Source organism: Anthonomus grandis, chromosome 6 (genome assembly GCF_022605725.1).
Source record: "Anthonomus grandis grandis chromosome 6, icAntGran1.3, whole genome shotgun sequence".
Taxonomy (NCBI): domain Eukaryota; kingdom Metazoa; phylum Arthropoda; class Insecta; order Coleoptera; family Curculionidae; genus Anthonomus; species Anthonomus grandis.
Genome location: NC_065551.1, coordinates 23911401 through 23937169, shown reverse-complemented (window position 1 = coordinate 23937169; position 25769 = coordinate 23911401). Strand labels below are relative to the sequence as shown.

The 25769-nt window shown below is 31.3% G+C and overlaps 3 protein-coding genes across 6 annotated transcripts in view; 1 reads left to right on the top strand and 2 right to left on the bottom strand.

The window, feature by feature from the left end:
* Nucleotides 1–25769, top strand: part of LOC126737078 (uncharacterized) — a 65046-nt gene that overhangs the window by 10679 nt on the left and 28598 nt on the right. For both annotated transcript variants that reach the window (XM_050441775.1, XM_050441774.1), the window contains exons 2-14: nt 26–108; nt 2474–2622; nt 2678–2865; nt 2925–3046; nt 3103–3329; nt 8510–8583; nt 8640–8801; nt 11510–11649; nt 11706–11851; nt 11908–12011; nt 12065–12284; nt 13613–13718; nt 13780–13889. In XM_050441775.1, the coding sequence (XP_050297732.1) occupies nt 26–108; nt 2474–2622; nt 2678–2865; nt 2925–3046; nt 3103–3329; nt 8510–8583; nt 8640–8801; nt 11510–11649; nt 11706–11851; nt 11908–12011; nt 12065–12284; nt 13613–13718; nt 13780–13889 (1831 nt within the window). The remainder of the gene's footprint in view (nt 1–25; nt 109–2473; nt 2623–2677; nt 2866–2924; nt 3047–3102; nt 3330–8509; nt 8584–8639; nt 8802–11509; nt 11650–11705; nt 11852–11907; nt 12012–12064; nt 12285–13612; nt 13719–13779; nt 13890–25769) is intronic.
* LOC126737081 (histone H1A, sperm-like) lies at nt 110–925 on the bottom strand. The gene is made up of 3 exons (XM_050441786.1): nt 680–925; nt 458–615; nt 110–393 (listed from the first exon to the last, which is right to left on the bottom strand). Exons 1-3 carry the CDS (start codon nt 859–861, stop codon nt 158–160), a joined length of 576 nt encoding a protein of 191 aa, XP_050297743.1. The 5' UTR covers nt 862–925; the 3' UTR covers nt 110–157.
* LOC126737080 (uncharacterized) lies at nt 13916–25534 on the bottom strand. Of its 3 annotated transcripts, none has more exons than XM_050441785.1 (2): nt 25311–25534; nt 13916–16659 (listed from the first exon to the last, which is right to left on the bottom strand). In XM_050441785.1, the coding sequence occupies exon 2, from the start codon at nt 16657–16659 to the stop codon at nt 14506–14508; it is 2154 nt and encodes a 717-aa protein (XP_050297742.1). In that variant the 5' UTR covers nt 25311–25534; the 3' UTR covers nt 13916–14505. The 3 variants fall into 3 exon arrangements, with proteins under 3 accessions (XP_050297742.1, XP_050297740.1, XP_050297741.1); XM_050441783.1 differs by lacking the exon at nt 25311–25534 and adding an exon at nt 21551–21689; XM_050441784.1 differs by lacking the exon at nt 25311–25534 and adding an exon at nt 20315–20435.

Sequence of the window (25769 nt, the reverse complement as noted above, 5' to 3'; positions counted from 1 at the left end):
CCTATATCATAATAATCTCTTGCAGTTTGATTTTGAATTCATCGTCAAACAAGAAATCCAACTCATCACGTTCCAGTGGAGACCATGAAGAAGAAAAAATCATTGTGGGTAAGTTACCATTAAATATATTTAAATACAAAATGTAATAATAAAACATTTAACAAGCCTTAAGACTAGGTCTCTCGACTTTTATGGCAATATCAACTCGGGAAGGCTTCTTATTTAAAGTCTTTGAAGTCTTCTTGGGTGTGCCGGCTCTTTTAGTAACATTTGACTTTTTCGGGATTTTCTTCGCTGTCTTTGGGGTACTACTTTTACCTGGTGTAGCTCTTTTAGTGGTTTCTTTAGTTGCCTTTTTGGTAACTAGTTTGAATGAACCAGTAAAGCCTTTACCTATAATAAAGAAAAAAATAAGTCATACTTTTTTAAGTTATGAACCAAACTGTGCAATACATACCCGTTGCTTGTACCACTACTTTATTATCCACTGCTTTACCTAAATATCTCTTAATAAAAGGGGTGATTTTTTCAATATCTACCAAATAGTTTGTAGTTATGTACTTCTTTATGGCCCGCACTGATGAACCATTTTTCTCGTCTAACTTTACTAATGCACTACAAATATGATCATTTTTATCTATTACATGGAGAATCTTCCCTAAATGAACGATTTATTTACCTGTTCACCATTCTCGAAACAGGAGGATGCACGTACTTTGATTTTACTTCTGGGGGTTTAGCCCCAGTGCCCTTCTTAGTGTTCTTAGAGGAGGCTTTGGTTTTTTTTGAGTTTTTCACTAATTTACCATCCACATCCATGTCGGAATATAAGTCCTGATTTGCAGTTGATGGGCGAGACATTCTTGTAAAATTGATTAAGTTTTTACGACTCTGACAGTACCTTGACAGACTGAAAACGTGAATGAACTTGGCCTGCTGAGATTCGAGGTCTTAAAAGGTATTTTCTACAGAGTACTCAAATAAACAGATTAATTGTTTACCTACGTTTGACTACAACCATTTTTTCTACGAAGATTCCTAAAACTAGTCCTTAATCGGAAGTCATATAGTTCCCTTTAAGGCTAATCTATTTTATTTTACCTGAAGCTGCTATAGTCGGGATGCATATGATCTTTTAATGTAATATATTAAGCAAATTTAAATTTTAACATTTTCAATAAAATAATGGTCGAACGTTTTTGTTAAACCAATTTAAAAAATAAGAATGTTTTTTTCTATAAAAAATTGAAATTTATATTTCCGAAAATTTAATAAATATAATATAATTGATACATAAAAATCCACACCTAGGCTCCGGACTAAATAATGAGCAAGTCTAGAAATTTTGAACAGTATTAATCACAGACCACGAGATTTGTTTTGCATCTATCTCTTTTTAGCGATAGATATAGACTTAAAAGACTTTCGCAGTCAGCCGATTTTTCACAAAATTGACATCAAAGATTTTAAACCTATACAGCTGAACACCTGCAAATAACCTTCCAAAGTTTGAATATTAGTTCAGTAAGGATTTTTATAGGTAGACTATTATATTAATCAAATTATTATACAAATTCCTAGATTTTAGATGAATATTTATTTTTGTTGTCTAATATTTGTTTTATAGATAATTTGGGTTGTGTTCCATAAAAATTTTGCTATTTGAAAATATTGGTAAATACAAAATTGCAAACACCGGAACTATTGCGTTTAAATCAAAATTTGATTCCCGTTAATGGCAACTATACAGCTCTGGCAAAACTAGGTCATGGGTGCGGAAATCAACATACAATAAGTTACATCTAATCTGAGTTAAAAAGAGAATTATTGCACTTCTTCTACTGACGTTCTTCTAGCAACTACATTTCGACCCAAATTGCATAAGGAAGAAGCTTTCACTAGGCAAAGAAAAATTTTTCTCTTAGCAGGCAGCTATTCGCTTATATAGGCCAAGCCCCGCTTCAATGGGTTTCGACAATGTAAATCTATATGCAGGAAGATCTTGATTCCTTTTTTTCTACTGGGATCTAAACAAAATGCCTGTCTACACTTTTTAGGGCTCAAGAAACCCTTCTTTAACTAATTCAATAAAAAAACACCAAGTTTCGAAACTCCCTAGCCAACTGTATATGGAGCAAAATGGAAAGGCCTTTGCCTTTGAAGTAGGTACAGAAAGGATCATTACAATTAACAGTAGGGTCGTGATTAAGATTTAACCACTTTGGAGTCGAGAAGAGTTTTATTTAAATTATTGTCCAAGCTGCTATCTCTTAAGTTTAACGTACCTTCTAGAATTGGTTTACAACCAGAACTATTTTTCATTCTATTTTATCACTTAGTCCATGATAGATGTGTTAATAGCCAGTTAAGATGAATTACTTTCTTTGGCTCTAAAATCATTTCCTCTAGAAGACAATTCAGTATAATCAATCCAAATACTTCTTTAAATTATTCATTTAAAAATATATTTAAGCAATAACTGAAGGTAGAGGAGAAGCTAGATGTGAAGTGGGAATCGCAGCTGTAAACGTATCAAGGCCAGTGTTGGTCTTATGCCAGACCTCTGATTCCCAAAGCTACATAAACACTTTAACCAAATTGAATTTCTTTAATCCTCATATGGTAAGATGTAAACTCAATAACAAAATATTTCCCTGCTAACTGATTTTTCATATAGATTGTATATCCTGCCACATTTGAAGCTGGCTCTAACAGCAGACTTATAACGGAAATACGAAAGTTCTTCCCTAATAAAAAGCTCATCCCCATACCCAGGAAAGCTTTTAATAAAGCAAACGCATTGGATAAGCTGTATAAAATTTGTATCACCAGCAGCTTTCCACTTCTTATTATGATCAAAAATAGGTAAGTCCTAAAAAAATAACTCTATTATCTAATTTTATTGCTTAAATACGTCATCTTAGATATTATTCATTGGCAGCAGCTTCAGGACTATTAAATTATCTTCAGGATAGCATGTTTATTTACTATGCCAGCCAAACTATTAAATTGGAATATCAAGCATCAGAAGGTTATGCTATAATTGGTAAGCTAGTTTAGGTACATCGTCTTTTCTATAGAACGGGATCTATTTTTTTTTAGATGTTGCTACTGCTGATAGACTAGAACTAGTCTGCAGCAACCAGCCTGCAGAAGCGAATAAATATTCGTCGCTTTTTGGCATAATGAACAGATGTCTCACCAGGGTTGGATCTAGGAATTTACGATCCATTATCTTACAACCGCTTTATTTTAATGACAAGATTGATGAGCGGTTGGATTGCGTACAGGAGTTGATTAAAAATCCGGAAATTTTGATTTCTGTACAGGTTAGACCAGGTTTTTATTTTAAAATAACCCTCTAAATATTATATTCTAGAAAATTATGATTTTTGTACAGGTATAATTAATTAATTAAGGTATTTCAAAAAATATCTTAAACTTTTAAAAAAATACTAGATTTTCATTGCGATAATGCAACTTCTAAATATTACGAAGCACTTTCGGTTTGTCTACGGTAATATTGGGAATGGAAATTGCACTGATTTAGAAAAAGACTACAATACAGCAAGAACGCACGATTAACTAATTAATAACTTAATAATTTTAATAATGATTCAATCTGTCTGATGTTCCTTTGGGTGAATTAAGAAATGGTAATATAATTGTGATAAGCGGATCAGAGGTTAGTAGTGTTCCGCTCTTTCTTAAATGCTATATGTGTATTGCGTTAAAAAATCGTACCTTATTTAGGGATAATTTCTACCAGGATTTTGTATAGAAGAAAAGTTTTTTTTTAAATAGTATTGGATTTAACAAATGCTTTAAGTATTATCTCAAAATTACCAAAGCATACAATTTTTGCTATAATTTTCGTAGAGCTAATGCCACTTTGAAATATTATGGTTTGTACGATTTTTGGGGAAATTTTTTTTTTATACGCGGTAGACTTTTTTTTCAGAAATGGTACTGGGTTTAAAAAACGATTCTTAATCGATATTTAATCTTATCCTATAGCCCATGCGGTTTTTGAGAGTTAGATGACAATTTTTTGGAAATGGCATTGGATTTAAAAATTCTTTAAGCATTATCTTATAATTTCCAAAAAATACAATTTTTGTTACAATTTTCATAGAGATAATGCACCTTTTACATATTATAAGGTTTCTACAGGGTGAACCATTTTAATATATGCACCCAAATTGCTCAGAAAGTAAGCGAGATACGGAAAAATGTTGATACGGGGACACATATCTGTGAAGGTCATTTTGACCTTGAGGTTACTTTTCAAGGTTAGAGTAATTTTTTAAAATGGGAATCTATTATTTGTTTGTAGTGAAGTCGAAAAGAGTGAGAAATGTTAAGTTTATAATATTTCAAACTTTGTTATCGTAATCTTGATGTCAAATCAAGGTCAAATTACAAAAAATAATATTTCCATGCTTTAATGAAATATTTTAAAAATACTTTAGCAGGTGGATCAACCCCAAATGTTTAAATTAGGTTATATTGATCTAGTATGTTCCTGAGAAGTGAGATGCGGTAGAAATTGAAAAAATTGTCTTTTTAGCCCCTTTTGGGCATATAAACCGATTTGAGTCCCATGAATCATTGACGATCTCTATCAAAGTATCTCTATCTTCTGTATAGTTAATAAATACATCAGAAAAATCTAATTTTAAAATGATCAAGTATGTTCCTGAGAAGTGAGATGCGGTAGAAATTGAAAAAATTGACTTTTTACCCCCTTTTTGGCATATAAACCGATGCGAGTCCCATGAATCATTGACGATCCCTATCAAACTATCTCTATCGTCTGTATAGCTAATAAATACACCAGAAAAATCTAATTTTATAATGATTGACCATCATGACCTTGAGGTCAATTATCAAGGTGGTTTTTAGGTTCAAGTGATTTAATTCATTCGAAAGCAATGACGTGGACGTAGTAATTTTTGTTTCCTTTGGGGCGCTTGCTTAGCATGGGTCCCCTTGCATCGCACGAATTTAACTACGAAGCAAAATGTTCGAAGTTGCCTCAATTTGCCTGAAGACACAACGTTAAACGCCTTCGAAATTCGCGTACGGTGCGTAACTTGGAATCTCAGCGCATGCCTCACAAATCTGATCTTGCATATTGTCGCTCGGGGTAGGTCGTTGTTGAAAAACAACATTCTTCAAATAACCCCACAAATAAAATCTGTAGAGATCATATCGGATGAGTTTGCGGGACAGTTAACGAGACATCCTCGCCCGTTCCACTTAGAGTAATTTTTGTAGAAAAATTGTCAAACAGCTACTGCAAAATGTGGCTCTGCACCATCTTGCTAAAGTACCATTCTTCTCCTTGATTCTAAGACCATTTCATCATTTGGTCTATTATGTAGAAACTCCAGTAGCAGTGTTGATCAACATTAGTCCCAAAGGAGTAAGGACCAATCAAATAACCAGTTACATCATTATATAAGGCGCCAGCGATGTTGATAATCTACTTCTCTCTGCCAGGGAGGATTTTAATTTGACCAATAATGGCAATTGTGTCTACTAAGTTGCCCCTTACTTTTAAATATTGCATCATCAGAAAACAAGTTAAAGCAGGAACGTTTAAGCAACTTATACCAAATAACTCTGGATTATCTGCAAGGGCCATTAGCCAAATTCAACGTGCTGTTGCATATGATTCACCTGTAATGCTTGAACCAAAGTATTTAAGCAATTCTTAAAACGTTCTTCTTGGTATAATATGTTCCCATTCGACTTGGCTAATATACAGAAGATGAATAATAGCAAGTACAACTATGGCACGAGGATCGTTTTCTTTGTACTCTTGACGCCTCCATTCACGAACAAGATGTTCAGCACGAACTTTTTCAGTTAAATTGCGTATAGTAATATCAGTAGGATTTCTTGGATCAGGGAAACGTTCAGCGTACAGACTTGCTGCAGCATGGGCATTATTATTGCATTCTCCCAAAATCATAATCATCTCCACGATTGCAGTAGGCAAGTAATTAGCTATTTTAAGACTTCATTTAATGTTAACGGTATGAATGTGACAGTATTGTACTTCTTTTGAAATTCACCGTGATAATTGACTGTAAGGCTAAGATGTTAAGGATGCTTAAACGTTCCTGCTTGATCCACCCGATAAAGTATTTATAAAATGTTTAATTCAAATAAAAACATTAATAAAGAGCTAGTAAGAAAGCAGTTTTTTGTAAATTGACCTTGAATTGACCTTTTCATGGTTACAATAAAAAAGTTTGAGATAATATTTTAAACCTGAAATTTCTGCTCTTTTCTAATCCCCTACAAAAAATAGGGGCTCCCATTTAAAAAACTTACTCTAACCTTAGATATCTGAACAATTTACGCTTTGCCGAAATGTTGGCAGACTTAAAGAGAGGGTTGCACAAATCGGTTTAAAAATGAACATCGATAAAACCAAACTGTTATCTCCAGATCTTGGTGTAAGTCAACGAATACATTTATTTGTGACACGCCATAACACTGGGTAAAGAAAATCAAACAGCCGAAATAACAAGGCGTATTCAAATAACAGGGGCTGCTGTAGGAAAATGTTGACCAACATTAAGAAATCCAACACTTTCTAACAACTTAAAAAATAAGGTTTTCAACACACGTATCTTACCGCGGATATAAAAGCGCGAATAGACTAAAAACAACACAACGAGCAATCGAAAGATTTATGTTAGGGGTTAGCCTAAAGATCATATACAGAATGAAAAAATTAGAAAAAGAACAAAAATCTACGACGGTATAGAGCACATCGTATGTCAGAATCTCTCTCATTATTGCCTCTATAACTGGGGAATTTAGCCAGCATCACGTGGTCATTCAGGAAAACCGTCAGGTACTTATGTATGTACCCTGTTCACTGAATGGGATAATTCTCTTCACTTTTCTCACAAAATTTTAATTCTTAAATGCCCAAGAAATTGGTAAAGGGCAAAAACTACCACGTGTTGACTGGGTGAAGGATGACGCGGAAGTCATGTGGCACGACAAGGCAATGAAAGATGGATGAGACGTATAGTACAGTGGCGTCCAAGGCATAAAAGAAGTGCTAGTTGTTCACAGAAACGATGGATCGATGAGATAGCGGGAAGAAAGTGGCACCAGATGGCACTGAACCTGTTCGAATGTATACAGCAGGGAAAGGGCTTTGTCTAGGAATAAGTGTAGAACGGTTACTGAAAGAAGAAGAAGAAAAAAGGGAAGTTTTTCAAAAGGCACTGGATTTAAAAAACGGTTTAAATTTACAAAAATTCGATTCTAATTACACCTTTTAATGGATTCAAAAAACTCATATTTATTGATTAAGTTATGACATTAAAGGAAACAATAACACAAAATTTACAGAATCACAGTAAGTTTCATAAAAATCAGTCATCATAAGTGTTTGTTTTTGTCCGGTCTGATGATGCCATGCCCTTAAGGCGAAACATATCATCATTTGACCAAAGTCTTATTAAGTGTACCGTGATATTGTGAATTTTGTTTGGTTTTGTTCAATATTATAATCTTTTTATAGACATAAAAATCCTTTTAAAAAAAATTGATACCTATATTTTTATTATTTTTTTTAATTATAAAAATTCAATATTAAGAGAAATTTTTAACAGAGATAATTAATCTGTCATAAAGAATCTGTGTTTTTGAAAATGAGCTGCATTGATAGAAATGGTTCAAAAATAAATATTTTAAATTTACAAAAATACAATTACTATAAAATAATTACGTAGTTGTAGGGATAAGAGTCCCTTAACCTTTTTTATAGGTTCTTTTGTTTTTGAAAAGGTTACATGAGATTTTTCTTGGAAGTGGCATTGAATTTATAATCTTTTAGCATGCTTTAAGTTAATCTTAAACTTACAAAAATCCAATTATATATGTTCATAGAGATAATGCAATTTCTACATGTCATAAAGTTTCTACTGGATTTACTTCTACTGGCACTGAATTTAAAAGCTTCTTCAAACATCATTTTGAAATTTAAAAAAAACTATTTTAAATACAATTTTTATAGAAATCATACAACATCTAAATCTTGCAGACTTTGATGTTATATTTTAATTTGGGATTTTTTGCAGGGCGGAGGCATAGAACTTAATTCATCATCCATACACTATCTGATTATAAAAAAATTTAAATTTCACCCCAAGACAATTCTTCAATACTTCCAGGGGAGATAAACATCACCATATATTATCCTATAGCATCGTACATTTCACTTCAAAAAACTACCACTCTTGGTTGGAACTAAACGCAAATAAAACTATATTATATAAATTCATTTAATAGAAAGTTGTATGTAATTATTTACAAATGAATCTAAAGTTTATTATCTTTTTGCTACAGTGTGCTACAGCTATATGTGTCATGGATTAACTTTAAAGTGTTTTGAAAGCTCAATTCTTTGCCAATAACGTTATTTCGGCCTTTTGTAATAATACAATTTTTTCACATTTTTATATACATATTTTAGGGAGTTTTGCCAAAATTATCAAGCGTCGACCAACTTTTATCCTTAAGCACTTTGGTGCCTGATCAGCCTCAAAGGTAATTTATTCACACCTCAATAGTCAATTAAAATCAATAAAATATTTTAATTTCAGGTGCACGAACAAACAGCTCAACTATTTGCTCCTATTAAAAAGCGTAGTGGACGCACTCTATCCGTTAAACGAAGCCTTAAAGCGTGCCAATCAACCCTTTTTTGAAAATTTAAGGGAAATCTTGGGACATTCCGATTTTGAGACTATCAAAAACGTTATCAGGTAAATCCATGTCAAATCTTTATCCGTGGTGGTCTTATCTATAATTTTAAGTAGCCACACATACCTCCAAATCTGTCTCCTTTCAACTTATTTAGTTGTAATTTCAATATAATTTTCAAGTATATTTAGACAAAACAAGATTTTAAGGCTGACTAGTTAAATAAAAAAAAATATGCAATTTATAAATTTATTTCATGTTTTTGCTTTGCACTGCTTAAAATAAAATAGGGGACTCGACTAAAAATAAAAATTATTACTTGTTTATAAAATCCAAAGTAGCAGACGTAAGGAAATAATAAACATCAAGAAATAATGCTTAGCAGGCAAGTTACGAAAGAACTGCAAACTTGTTTAATAAGAATAATGCAAACGTAAGCATTGTGTCGTTAAGCGTTATCATTCACTATATTACAGAAATTAATTAATTGCGCTATAATACTAATTTATTTTTTAATTACTGGGGTTTTATTAGCACTATAATAAACTTAAAAGGGACGCATACGGACACAATTAATTATAGAAAATAAATGTGTCACCATGTGGTTGGAATTTTCGATATTACTAATCTCAAGTACCACACTAGTAAATTTAAGAAGGGATATAAGGGCCTTTGTCTGCCTTGGTACCCCCAAAGTTTTGCAATTTTAAATAAATATACATTTAACTATGAGAGATTCAAGAATAGGTCAAAGAAATTAAATATAATATAATGTTTTAGTATTTTTTTGTATTTGATTCAATGTTTTACCATTTAAGTAATTAAAAAAGAAACTAATAATCTTAGTTAATTGACTCTCAATCTTCAATATGTAAATATATGTAAATTCAAATTTACATAAATAAAATTTTATTTGGTTTTTAAAATTATTTATTATATTAATTAAATAAACCTTATAAACTAGCTAAATGTTGGTTCAATAAACTGTAAATCATATTTTTTTGCTTGACTTCAAAATAAAGTCGCAATGTTGGCAGTTTCTTGAAATGTAAATTTGCTGAAATTATTTTATTATCATATACCCACGAATTTTACAGTCGGCTATTTTTTTAGGAACGTCTATACTATAGTTCCCTAACGAAAAAAAATATATAATTCCTCAAAAAAGTTGGCTAAAGAAGATAGTGTGTGCCTTCTAAAGGTTAGTTACATTATGTGGATTATTGTCAAAATTACCAAACAATTTTTTTTCTTATCTTTAGCCTATTAAGTCACGGGCCTAACCAGCAACAATAATTCAACTATAATCATCAAGCTATTGATTATTAAGACATATTCTCCTTTCACTTTTCAATTCTTTTTCTGTCGAACGTCTTCTTTCAAAATAGACAATCTCGCCAATCATTTCTTCATTGAATGTATTAATAAATTCGTTGCCTGGAGTATTTTTTGAGGTATACAAATAGCCAGTATTCACTGGGAACCAGATCTCGAAAATTTGAAACACGGAGTGATCTAGCAATTAGAAGTGTTCGTTCAATTAGACAATGATTTACAACAACTGGTAGTATCAGTGATTTTAGTTAAACAGCACCGTTAGATTAAATAGAGTATGTATCAAAGAATAATCAAGACACATTGTTTGAAATTTTTCGTTGAATATGTTGCAAGTTTCCAGACTAGAAATGTAAGCTTTTGATCTGAATGATAAAAAAAACAGTAACTCTGTTGATGAAAAAGTTATGATACCTCTATAAGAAGCCAGAGAGCAAAAATAATTGGATAGCATTCACCAATTTTAAGGTAATTTTCTTTTACAAATTGGTGTGACAGTTGGGGAAAAATGGATAGTGGATCTCACTTCCAACATCCAGTAAAGATGATGAATTTGGCATAGATTTTGGTTATATCTTTAATACATTCAAATAAGTCATTTAATATATCACGATCTTTGGGTATGTTATAAAATTTTGATCAGTCTGTCATTTCCCATTTTGTAAGGCTAAATTTTAAATTGTGCTTTCCATCAGGATGACAAGTCTATGGGTGTGGCAAAAAGTTTAAATTAGAAATCGAGATATCCATTTGTTGTTTGACAGTATAAAAATATGTAAATTAATGGTAAAGATTAACTGGTAACAAAGTAAAGATTAACTGGTAACTGGATTTAATGGTAACAAAGTAAAACTTTTGTCTATATCATTTATGAAAATAGCAATTATGAAAAAGAGAATGAATTATTGGCCATTCCATCATAGATCCAAGAGCCTTCACTAAAGGGGATGGCTTTCACAAACGAAGAAAAACAACCAAGTCACGGTCTCACAAACATTTATTATCGATGACACGTGTTTCGCTCTATTAGAGCATCATCACGTTAAAATGAAAATAAGGGTAAAAAAGATTACAATTAGCTATGAAGCCTTTTTGTTGATGGCTTTGAATTAGGTGATATGCAAATTGTTGTGTTTCCTAAAATTTCTAATCCAAAAAAAAAGGAAGCAAGACAATATAAATATTGTTGAGCAATTGCTGCCCAAAGTCCTGGTATAGAATGCTCTCTTTCTGTCTTGTTTCTTGGCTAGTTACTCTTACCTTCTGTTGCTGCGGGCTTCCCTGTTTCTTGTTTTGTACGCAGCAAGAACAAGATAAATATCAAAACGTAGTCACTTTGACCGTGAGATGTTCATTTTTGGTTGTCTGGCAATCTGGCCATCATCATCTATCTTTCCATTAAGAAACTATCGAACGCCATAAATTTTTTTATAAGGGAAGTTATACATGAAGAAGCATTCCAAGCAAAGGGCCAGCAGGGTGATCAGCAACGAATTTGGGCAATAAAACCAGGTATAAATGGACTTCTGGATTTAGTAAGGAAAACTTATTCGGAAAGAATAGAAGACATGAGAGGTAACTTTAAAAAAAGTCTTTTTGTAACATCCGAAGAAGATTTGTTACTATTTTAGAATACACTAAAAGATTGAGCCAAAAGTATGACTTACCACTTACTTTGGCCAACAATTACAAGAAAGGCTATCATATTTGCTTGACCTTAAATCAGAATCAAAGAAATCATATGAAAAAGTCTGATCTACCAAAAGAGTTTATTCAGGTAACTTATTGAAATCGTTCGAAATAATGATTTTCATTTAATAGGGTGGCTTTTAGATTTTTAGGTTATCAAACAGTTTTACCATGAAAACAGTAGAACTAGTGAATTTGTCTACCAGAATCGATGATATATTGGCCGATCTGTTTACACTTAGTAATTTGTAAGTGCCTATTAAGTTTTAACCAAGAAGTGAGAATATTTTCAATTTCTTAGAATGATTCATCACATAATAGTAAAAATCAAGCAATACGCTCCATTATTCTACAAGTTAGTTGAAGGAATATCATATTTAGACGTGCTGCAATCATTGGCGGAAGCCAGTTATTCCAACGGTTGGATTAGACCGACGTTTGGCGATTACACTGAAGTTACATTCGGACGTCATCCTTTACTTGATTTTCTTTGCCAGAAAAAACCCATATCTAATCCCGTGGTAAGTATAACGCCTACTAATAATTGTTTATCACATTCTTCGATATTGTATCAAATTGTATTTCTTTATTTCTACTAAATGGTCCACGATAAATGAAATAATTTAAATACTAAGCAAATTAAATATAAGACTGTTCTTTCACAAATTTGACTTTATTGATCAGAATATAGTCCGGCTGCAAAAGTGATACAAGATGTACTTGAACCGTTTTATTTATTTAAAAATAGGCGTTATCTTGAGCAAGAACTTTGGATTGTTGGAACCATATCTCTTTCCCTAAAGAATTTTTTTTAGATCTTCAAATAACTATTAGCCACTAGATGCCAGATCTGGAGAATCTACTGGACCGTCAAGGCGTCAAGTAATTGGAAGTACAATTCGTTTAATTTGACAATAGTGTTCAACGATTTGTGGTATTGTCTGTGTAAACAGCACTTCTTTTGCATTTCAGGACCTTTTTTCTTTAAATTCGATTTGGCAAGTATCTCCTCAAGGTTCCTCGAGAAATGTTGGTTATTTTTAATTGCATTTTAATGAGAAAATATTATATTGGTATTTTTGTATGTTTTTAAGTGTAAACATCCAATGTATTCGACTAAAATTCATCAGACGTCTGCATTGAGAGAATATAAGGTTCATTACTCTCCGGAATTCATATTTTGGAGGTACTTTATTTTAGTTTATTATTGCATTTTTTATGTGAAACGATGGAATAGAATTACTCTTTGAACTTATTGAACCATAATGCCTACTGTTCTACCTCAGAACGTGCTATAATACCAGATGTCACTATGCTATCATCTGAAAATGGAAGTAAAAATTGGAACTGAAGTTCATAAAGAATCCCATTCATAAGAAGAAGGATAATAAAGTTTAAGAAATTAATTTTATTTTCTCATCTCAAAAAACTAACGGCGATCTAAACTAAGCTGATGTAACAGATTACCAGTATTAAATGTAGTTGAGTTGGCTGTTATAGGTTCATCATTAACAAAGAAAATGATGACAATGCACGAAATCTTAAAAAGGACATGCAAATGTCATCAACGGTGATTACTAAAAAGAAATACTCGATCGAATTTTAAATGCTATAAGAAAATATGAGGACTCTTAAAAATGTTGATACCAAAATCAAGCAATAATTAGCCTCAAAGAGATGTAGATGTTACTATAGATAAGATTGCTAATAGAGGAACGAAACCATATTATTTCACTTAAAACTATAATATGACTGAACCGAATTTCATACCACAGCATTTCTTCAACTTCTTCTATGTCTCTTTTAGTAAATAATAATATTAAAGAGATTATATGAGTATATCTTTTAGGTATCTTGTGAGCACTATAACCTTCATATCATAACTGGTCCCAATGGTGCTGGAAAAAGCATTTTTATTCGCCAAGTGATGCTTCTACAAATTATGGCTCAAACAGGTAAAAATTTTGCGATTTTATTATATGTGGATATTAATTATTATATTGCTATTAATTGCAGGTTGTTTCGTTCCTGCTCAGTCAGCCATTTTCAGATCGGCAGACAAAATGTTCGCGAGAATATCAAACGATGACGATATGGAAAGCAATGCATCGTCTTTTGTACTTGAGGTAAGTGAGAAAAAAAACGCAAAAAGTATAACAAAATTTGATATTTTATTTAATGTTACATTAGTAATGAAGAGATATAATCCGTAAATGCATATGGCCACAATGTATCTTCAAAACTTAAGTACAAACTGTCCTTCAGTCTTATAATTATGTCGGGTTCTGGTAAGAATTGCAATATTTACTATTATAGTATCACCATTTTTTTTGGGTTATATTTATCATGAGAGTTCTGCTGGTGTTATCAATTTCATGCAATTTTACTGGTTTTGCAACAGTTATGGTATTGATAACATCTACACAGCTCTAATCAGCTATTTACTAAAACACATAACTTGTCTTTAGATTTGATGAATTAAATATATTTTATTATAGCAAGATTTAAGTATTGTTTAACTCAATATTACTAAACTTAAGAAATTACAGTATATAATACAAGAAAAAATAGAAGTCATAATATATTAATTAGCATTTATCACATTTGCATGACTATCGTACAAAATTAATAAATTAAACCGAACTAATACCAGCTTAGCTCACAACTTTTTTAATAAAATGTTTTGTAATAATACTTGATTTAGTAAATTTTTTTTCGATTGAACAGCAAAAAACAACAAACTTAATACGAATTTGGAGCCAAAAAGCCTGGTGTCTGGTAATTGACATTGTGATTCACTACAGTCCTGGAAACCGATAAGTTTTCCGGTACCATTACTGAATTATTCATTTCAATTTGTCTGTTTAACAACATATTCGCACTATGTGAAACGTTCTGCGCAGCTGCTGGTGCCACGCTGGGCAGATTGATATTCTGCACAATATTAACCGTTGCGAATCTTCCTCGGTTACATTTAAAAAATCTTCTTATCAAGTCATAAAACTTCAAGTAGATTGCCCCTACTAATTCTGAACTTAATTTCGAATGTTGTAAAAAATCGGTCGCCATCTCCCACGCTTGCGTTTTGGCTTGTGAACGATTCAACAAGACCTTCTGCGACATGAAATACTGTTCCACCAACTGTTGCTCGTACATGTTTAGCTTTTGACGGTGAGTAGGTTGATACGGATTTGCTAGTGGATATTGCTCAAGAGATTGATTTAAAGTGGTAACCTGTTGATTGGGTGGCTGACCTGCAGTTGATGTTTGGAAAGTAGGACAGGACGCTGGTTGAGGTTGAAATCCATTTCCAATGCGGTGATTTACGTAAGATGAAGTTTCGACACTAGGATAGGACGCAGGTTGAGCTTGAGATCCATTTCTAATATGGTGTCTAATGTTAGTTGAAGTTTCTACATTAGGGTAAGACGTTGGTTGAGTTTGCGGACCATTTCGAATATGGTGTCTAATATAAGTTGAAGATTTAATACTAGGATAGGTCCCAGGTTGAGTTTGGGACTCATTTCTAATGTAAGTTGAAGTTTCGACACTAGGGCAGGACGCAAGTTGAGGGGATGGTTGGGGTCCATTTCTAATGTGGTGTCTAATGTATGGTGCAAAAACATGTTTTTGTTGTGAAAAGGTTTTGGAAGGCTGATGATTCTCAACACTTGAGGGCTGACCGGCAGATGGCCCAGTGTTCTCAGGACAACTCTTTTGACTAGCACTTTTTTGTATAGTAGTTTCTGGCCAATTATTTTTGCCATTTATCGTGGAACTAACCATGTTTAAATTTCGTATCCTTGTCTTCTTAGGTATTGTGGGTTTGGAAGGTACTTTCTTGTTGCCTACAGGTGCTTGCGATCGGTTTAATATCTCAAAGAGTTTGCTACAGGTTAAGTTATCGGCATTCAGTACTGGCGAATTCAACATGTCTTTCAAACATTTTGTCGGAAAAGGTAGTTTTAAAAATGAGGTTTTAGATGTGGTGTAAAGCTGCGGTCTTTTTAGATCTAGATTAATCAGCAATTCAGGATTAGAAATTTTAGGCCAGGCCACTTCAAAATTAGTACCTTGTTCACTTAGGCTTTTGATGACATCAAGGTCAACAACCTTTATAGATGGTTTTTCGTAGTGTTCTTTACGAATACTATGAATCAAGCAGCAAAATTTTAAATAATCTAGTTGCCACTTATCTGTTAACTCAATTGACTGTTGGTCAAGGTAATCCATTTGCCCATCAAAGTAAAATAAGGGTAGCATCTTCTTTTCCTTGCACCATACAAAAGGTACCTCGCTTTCTCCACCGATTCTTATGAATCCAAATAAATTGTTCTCATAATTCTTCCGAAAAAATGCTTCAAAGCATGCTTTCAAAAATTCCACCATTTGTTTAAGATCATCTAGCTCGATCATTGGCATGTCTTTCATAAATACATGGTTTCCTACCAGCTGATAATCACAATGATGCCGATTGATATCATTGAAACCTAATGCTTCTTCTTCAGTCATTGCATAAGTCTTATAAGATAGACATTCATAAATTTTGGTGGTGAAGTAAATTTTCAGTTCTTCGACTATTTTGGGAAAGTAAATCTGTTTGGCAACTAAATATAGCGACCCTCTGTTGATGTAAGGAATTGCCGGATTAATTGCATCAATTTGGGCCCAACCGAAAGTTACTGCTGGAGGTTGAGGAGTTGGAGGTGGAGTTTCCTGAATGGGCGAAAAGGTGTAACTGCAAGGAAGAGATTTTACCAACGGTCTTGGCGGTTCGTAAGGTGCAGAAGGAGGTTGATTAATTGACGTATTGGTGTTCCAAGTCGCTTCTTCAAAGTCTGGCTTACTGACAGGCAGAATTTTTAGTTCCATTTTAGGCATAACATCGGCTAACATCTGAAAACAATAATAATAAATCTTAGCGAGAGCGCCTCGTCTTGTGTGTTGCAAAAATGTAATTTTTTTTAAGTTCTATTTTTAATTCGATTATTAAGATTAAGACAGTTATATTTTACGACCTCACGTGAAAAGATGCTTCGACAAGTCATAAGTCAGATTGACCGTGTAAGAATAGTGACTTTACTTAAAGAAGGTCAATATTCGGAGTTCAAGGATCGGTCTCTACATTGCGATGGCGAATACTGGCAACAGGTTTGATTTGTCGCCGACTATTAAGAGTACCCCAACTACAACCTGAGTACAAAGTTCATCGACTACAGTTGGAACAGAGCACATGGCTTTACCTGCAGAATTTTGGAACTCGTGTTTTTTCTGACTGAAACAAGAATTTATTTGGTGCAGGATTGTCATCGGATACGGATATGGAGGGAGCCAACAAGAGCTGCCCAGCTTGCTTATGTATACCCCTTGCTAGCCTTTGCAAGAGGAAGTGCTATATTCTGGGCTGGTATCATGCCTAATGGTCGCAAATATTTAATTTAGATTTAAGGCACAATGACTGGTGATAGATATATGATGGAAATTTTAGACTCTTAAGTCAGATTATGACAAAGATCTGTTGGTGAGGCTTTTATTTTTCTGGATAATAAGGCCCGACCGCACCGTACCAGAGTTGGAAATGAATATCTCGAAGCGAAAGGCAACAATCGCTTGGACTGACCCGCACTATTGCCAGACATGAATCTCGTAGATTATAAAAGAGCTATTCATGCTACTAGTACAATATTCCTCAACAGCATATCTTCAATCTCATGTACGACATAGGTAGGCATGTCCAAGATTGCATAAACGCTAGAGGTGGAAATCCTACACGGTTTTATTAAAAAGTATTACAAATATTTTCGTTGTTTCCTAAATTAAATTTAATTAATTAATAAGTATATCATCTATTTTTTCCAATAAAAAAAATTTTTCATATTTAGGGTGATGCAAAACTTTTGAGACTACTTGTATAATAGAGGTTTGTGTTCTTGAAAAATAACTACATACTATTCAGGGTACTCGTTTTCAGTGATTCTTTAAACTAATTAGATTAGACGGGACAAAATGCCTCAATGTATTTTTTAATAACTAGTCAACTTTTAATAATAATAAAATAATCTGTTTATGCTAGTTATCAATATTTTTTCATATGTTTCAAACTAATTTCAATATTTTTTAATACGGTTTCGATTTCTTAATTGATATTTAAAATAAAAATTGTTTCCTTTAAAATTATGTATAACACAGAAGTGCCGGATCATCAGGGTTTTTTATATATATAAATTCGAATTACTAATCACTCAGTTGTAAAAAAAAAATAAAACATTGCTCCACTAATATTTGCTATTAGAAAAAAAAACAGGTTCGTTATTAGCGATCATTAGGGAACCCCTAATCATATTTTGTTTTAAATACGAAACCGTGGTGAAAATACTAAGGTCCTTTATCTTTTATAAAGGAAATAACAAATTGTTTAGATAAGAAAGCATAATTACTGATTTATAAAGAAATAATGTGAAAAAATATATTTAACAATAACGGGTGGCACAGCAAGCATGTAACAGACTCCCATTTTTCTTTGTGGGTTTTTTTAATTTACATTAAAAAAAAATTAACCTCTGTTTTAGCCTGAAGCAGCCACAACTTTTCTTTTTTTCATGGAACCCTGTTTATTTTTTACGCCGTTCGTTTCGCAAGTTGGCATTTAATTGACAAGTGACAGTTAAAAGTGATTTTAATGTAAATCATCTAGACGAGTATAGACACACAGTTAGCAATTGCTTCAGTTAAGTGTGCTGGTATTTAGAAATTGTGAACAGGCGTGTGTTTAATTACCGTTTTTTGTTGTCGTCAATAACCATTAACTGTCTTTAGTTGAATCTTATTTTTTGAAAATAGTGCAATTTATTTTAAAAACTGGGATAGAAACTGAAACATTTTACTCAAGATATATAAAATAAATTTAGTTGTAATTGAAAAATTTTAAACTGACATTTTTTTCGATGAACTTCCGTTAAATTTTGATCTCATAATATTCCAAGAAGATGAAGCATCGCCACATAATACCACAATAGTTTCAAATTATTTAAGGGAACGATTTGGATAAAATGGTCCAATAAGATGGCCAGCAAGATCACCAGATTTTACTCCACTAGATTTTTTGTGACTTAGGAAAATGTGTAAGACCTGCAGTAAATAAATGCAACCTGCAGTAAGTAAAACATGTGATGGAAGCTACCATACAAATGATAGAAATATGTAGGGATAATGGTGGTGAAACTTTTTGCTGTGAGAACAACGTGTATTTTGATTAAGATTATATTATTGTTATTGTTTCTACTCATAGTATAGTTTTTTTAATGTGTCTTTTCTTTAGATTACCTTGTTATAAAATCTATTAAAAATAATTTTAGAGCAGTTTACAATGAGGTATAAATAGAAAATGTTCAGTAAGATTATGCTTTGTACATGGGTAAAGCATGTAAAGTAAATGCATTTTGAAACATTTTATTAGTGTGTTTCAGTGTTTCAGTCTCTATCTTAATTTTTAAAATATCTAAAGAAATAAAGAACGTTATTTGCAAAAAAAAAAACATTTAACTAAGAAGAGTTAATAGTTATTGAACACAACAAAAAACTAAGTAAATACTAAATACTAAGGTGTAGCCACAATTTCTGAATACCGAACTATCTGAATAACTTAAAGTAAAATCACTTTTAACTGTTACTTTAAACTGTCAATTAAATGAACAGCGTAACTGGTAGGCAGTCTATTGTTAGCGTTTGACGTTTATTAGAAAACAAACGATTCAGAAGACATGATCATTTTGCCGTTTTGTTAGATAAATGAATTAAGTAGGAACATTAAAACCTTATGATTTAATATTTATTAATCAAGTATCTTTTTTTCGACAAAAATACATTATTTTAATAATTGTTTAACTTTAAATTACATTGTTACTGCTCCATATGACCACCACCATGATTAATACAATTTCTATAATCTTGTTGAATTTTTTGTATAATATTAATTATAAATTGTCTCTGATTTTGATTATTATTATTTTTAATAGAATTATTAATTTCCTAGTAAACATCAAACAATGCACACAAAAAATTCCTCTCGATGAAGTCATATACACAGTGAAAAACTGACCATCTGTCAAAATTTGACATTTCAAAAAAAAAATTCACAAACCCCTGAAGTTTTGTATAATTTTTTTTTTACTTCTCATTTAACCTCTGTAAAGGAGGAGAGGCAATAAATGGGGTAAGACCCTTTACATATCCAATATTTAAAAAAAAACATTTAAAATTTAAAAAAAAATAGATGTTTGGACATAGTATAAGGTCGCTGTGCCACCCGGTATATTAAAGAGCAATAAAAATATGAATTAATAATCAGTTATGGCAAAATTTACAGATACAGAATATATTATATTGTATAGGCTATATGTATAGCCTATTCGGTAAACTTTGGTTATGGTATCAATTGTAATATCAAAAACCATATTTTAAGCAACATGATCCGAACTTGTGGTTTAAACCTGGGTTAATAATATGCATTACTGTAATGCATGCATGCATTACAATAAACAAAAAAATTTACCTGTTTTTGGTCTGAAATCTTCATATTTACCACAATTTGGTAACCGATAAATTATTAACTAGAAAACGGACCGCGCACACCCACAAACTTTAACAGTCACTGTCAAAATTGTTAATAATTGACATTTTCATTGTTGCCTGACAGGTGTCAAAATAAACAACAAAATTAAGAAGTGTCACAACTGGCTTCACTTTTATTTATTATTTACTTGCAGTGAGGCTGGACAGGTAAAAATAATTTAAATTTTAATATAGAGTCAATTAAATGAACAGCGTAACTGGTAGGCGGTCTATTGTTAGCGTTTGACGTTTATTAGAAAACAAACGATTCAGAAGACATGATCATTTTGCCGTTTTGTTAGATAAATGAATTAAGTAGGAATATTAAAACCTTATGATTTAATATTTATTAATCAAGTATCTTTTTTTCGACAAAAATACATTATTTTAATAATTGTTTAACTTTAAATTACATTGTTACTGCTCCATATGACCACCACCATGATTAATACAATTTATATAATCTTGTTTAATTTTTTTGTATAATATTAATTATAAATTGTCTCTGATTTTGATTATTATCATTTTTAATAGAATTATTAGTTTCCTAGTAAACATCAAACAATGCACACATGCACCGCCTGTCAAGATCATCAATATTTATTTTTTTTATCGTTGGAGCCCAATATTTCGATAAAAGTTTAATTAAAAGTAATTAAGTCATATATATTTGAAAATAAAAAATTCCTCTCGATGAAGTCATATACACAGTGAAAAACTGACCATCTGTCAAAATTTTACATTTCAAAAAAAAAATTCACAAACCCCTGAAGTTTTGTATATTTTTTTTTTTACTTCTCATTTAACCTCTCTAAAGGAGGAGAGGCAATAAATGGGGTAAGACCCTTTACATATCCAATATTTAAAAAAAAAAACATTTAAAATTAAAAAAAAATAGATGTTTGGACATAGTATAAGGTCGCTGTGCCACCCGGTATATTAAAGAGCAATAAAAATATGAATTATTAATCAGTTATGGCAAAATTTACAGATACAGAATATATTATATTGTATAGGCTATATGTATAGCCTATTCGGTAAACTTTGGTTATGGTATCAATTGTAATATCAAAAACCATATTTTAAGCAACATGATCCGAACTTTTGGTTTAAACCTGGGTTAATAATATGCATTACTGTAATGCATGCATGCATTACAATAAACAAAAAAATTTACCTGTTTTTGGTCTGAAATCTTCATATTTACCACCATTTTGTTAACCGATAATTATTAACTAGAAAACGGACCGCGCACACCCATAAACTTTAACAAAGTCACTGTCAAAATTGTTAATAATTGACATTTTCATTGTTGCCTGACAGGTGTCAAAATAAACAACAAAATTAAGAAGTGTCACAACTGGCTTCACTTTTATTTATTATTTACTTGCAGTGAGGCTGGACAGGTAAAAATAATTTAAATTTTAATATAGAGTCACGTCATTTGGCCATCACGTTTTAGAAAATTTATAATAATATAATTATATAATAATAACAAATAATAATACGTTTTACTTACTATTTTTTGAATACAAAAATACTGTCTCGTATCTTTTTTAAGGTTAATTTTAGAAATCAAAGTTTTTTTTTGACACCTATAATTTTTGACAGAGAATGACATAAGTTTATATATGTCAATATATTGTTTATAGCAACCGTAGTTATATATGTATAATATCATTTGATTCAATAAAACATTATTACGAATTCATGAATGTAGCATGAGATAGTAAATTGGTAAATTTGGTAAGTAATAATATTTTTAATCTTCGACGATTCATCTTTTGGTAATTATCATTAATAAAAAACTATTTAATTCATTGTACAACTTTATTCCAAATATTCTTTAAAATATAAAATTAAACAGTTTTAAATATACAGGGTGTTCTGTTTAATGATATTGGAAACTGTTAAAGATATAGGGTGTACCAAATGGGGAAAAAGATATACAGTCCGATAAATAATATGTCATTTTTCTTTTCAAATATGTGCATTTTATTATATTATTATTTTATTATATTTTAAAATATGTTCAAAGTTGAAATATATAGACTTTAAAACAATAACGAAATATTCAACGTGGGGGTAAGAAATGAACATACGTTTGAAAATATGTCTGTTCTGTTTTATTGCATGGCGTAGAATCCTGGACGCTCGTATAAGCAGCCACTAAAAATCTGGAAGCATTTAAGATGTGGCTGTATAGGAGAATACTCAGAATATCATAGACTGCTTATATTAGACACATAGAAGTGCTAAGAACAATGAAAAAAGATCTAAAAGTCATGTACACTATCAACAAAAAAAAAGAAAACTAGAATACCTGGAACATGTTATGAGAAATAAAGATCGATAATCTCTACTGCAAACCATAATACAAGGAAAGCTATAAGGTAAAAGAGGGCCTGGAAGAAAAAGAACATCATGGGTAACCATGATATTCTGGTTGCCCTAAAGAAGGCCTAATATACGCCGAAACGTTGGAAATTAAAGAAAAGACTTGAAAAGCTTAGACTTTACTTGACCATTTATCCAATCAAACCCTTAAAAATTAAAAAAATTGGACTGGGTCACTAAAACAAAAAAAAATCAGGGTTGCTTATAATTGACAATATTAAAAACGGTTAGATACTTAAAGAAGAATTTTCTTTTTTTTCTCTTTCTCCTTTAGTAATGTTCTTCAACCATGTATAGCATGTTTATATTCCATCAAGATAAATGGCAAAATTAATATTTCATGGTAGTAGGCGGTGATATTTCTCTTTAATTTCTACAAAGTGATGTTGACTATCTGTTTTAATTACCTAAGTAACTGTCAAAGTAGAATTTAATGTCAGTGTCAAGTGTGTATAATTAATTATAAGTCTGTGGACTGTCCAGACTAGTTCGTCAAGTTACGTACCAAGTTAGGTTTGAATTTAACGTCTGATTAGGTATTAGTGGGTAGCCATGTCATTGAGGCTTTTCTTTTAATTAAGAGACCTTAAACTCAGACAGATATTTGAACTTCTTACAAATAAACATAGCGAAAACACTTATGGAACCAAAATCCTACAGAATTTCTATTTTCAACAAGACGTCTCTGCCACATAGTAGACGTATTATCACAAAATTCTTAAATAATGAATTTCCCAACAAGTGGATAGGTAACATGGAACCATTAAGATAGCCTGGGAGATCCCTTGAGATAACACCGCTTGATCTTTTTAATAATGTGGTATACTTTAGGTCATACGAAACTACGAAACTCATTAAAAGAATTACCTCAGAAATTATCAGAAAATCCTGCGAAGCAGTAATTAGAGGATGTATGTTGTAAACGGTGGCTTATTTGCACACCTACTTTAATCCTGAAATGCTACTTGTTCGCTTGCAGTGTTATTAGTATAATCAATAATAGTTTAAAGTAATAATTAATAGAAATATCAAAGCCTAATAGGTACAATGAAATCTAAATTTTGTTAAATTTATTTATTTATCTTGAACGAACATAAACTAAATATGTTATACATGGTTGAGAAGCATTTCTAAAGGGGAATTTAAAAATGCAAGAATTCAATATCGCGCCAATAGGAAAAACAAAATTTGACTTATGAGATGAAGGATTATGAGATATGAAGTATTTTATAAAAGGAACCTTTTTTTCCTGTATATTTTTTTCTATTTATTCCGAGTTTTAAGAAGTAGATGATAGATTATTTAGAGGCACTCGATTGTGCAAGTTTTTTCTCATTTGGTCAATCCTGTATCTTTGACTTGATCCAATATTCCCTTGTACGTTATTGAAACTAGACATCCTGTATTTATTAAGAAATATATTCTTCATTATATTAATATATATTTTTTTTTTACAAATATGCTTTTAAAAAAGAAAATATTTTTTGGCAAAGACGTATTTTTTTATCTAAGAGGTTAAAGTAAGGTAAAACTTTAAAGTACTTTTTACGAAATTTTCTTTTAGTCATTTAGAAAAAAGGATCTTTATTATCGCTATAACAACAAGAAATATATTTTCAGAAGACTAGATATGGAAAAAAAATATTTATTCATAACTTAAAAAAAGTTATGTAATATAACTACTTTGAAGTACCACTACTAACTCAATCTTTTCAAATTAATTTTTTATAAGTATAAATTTTATTAACATTATTATTAAACATTATTACCTTATTTATATATAATTTAGATTACTCAGGGGTACCGCGCACAAATACACATGACGTTTGTCCTTGGGTTGTATAGTATACCTATATTTGTAAAATTGTTTGTGTGTAATATGTATATGTATATATTGGGTGGTATATACTGAAATTTTTTGAAAAAAATTTAATTATTATTAATGTCGCATGTAAATCCCTTAAAATCGTAGGATATAATGTGGGAAAATATTATTACAATAAAATGAATGTTCCTGTATTATCCCTGGAAAAGCAGTCTGAAAAGGATATTTCAAAAATATATAAAAGGGCGAACTAACATTTATTTACTAATTAAAAAAATACTGGATATTCAGTAGATATTTATATAAATATGGGATATTCATAAATGTATTATTAGGGATGCTCTGATGATTTGTTATATAGTTAAGGTAAAAATATTACTAAAAAACTTATTAAACAACACATCGAGTGATTCTTGTAAAATTGCAAAGCGAAAACTAGCAAGGTCTTTATATACGTTAAAAAAATTATAATATGCACTTCACTAAACACAAAATCATTCATTCAGAAATTACTTTTTATTGAATATTTTCTTTCTACTTCGATATACCAGACATTTATTAATTGATACATTTATAAAACATTCATTGGATGAAATAGGATTGATCCAAAAAAATTTTTCAAATGATAATTTGACTTGAAATAAATTATTAAAAGCGTGTTATACAGTGATCATAAACACTAAAAATAATGACAAAAAAATATCGCGGTACTCACTTTTAAACCCAAAACAATATCCAACGTATGCACAAACTTTTTTCGCTCGCTCGCAAATAATCTGCAACTATTATAAGTATAAACAAATACAGGAAATCAAACACGATAAGAGAATACATTGGCGCCCGGTGATTTAAGTCAAACTAAATTAACTACACAAGTAATCTAGTCTCACTTAATTAACTGCTAACTGGTGAACCCAGATAATACAAGAACCAGGGAACCTCCAAGAGGACAGTCGCACACAAGTGCTAAAGTGGTGGGGACCGGTAAAATATGAATAGTATAAGTATTCATTTAGGAAGGGGCATCCATGGCTGTAATACGTATAGGCTCTATGTTGTACTTGGCCTTGAAAATGATTTATTTGGGATTTCAATATTTTCAAAGTCCTTTTCTTTGAAAAGACCAGATGTTAGTAAATAACATTGTCGACCTCGAGTGGCCAGTGGGTGGAAC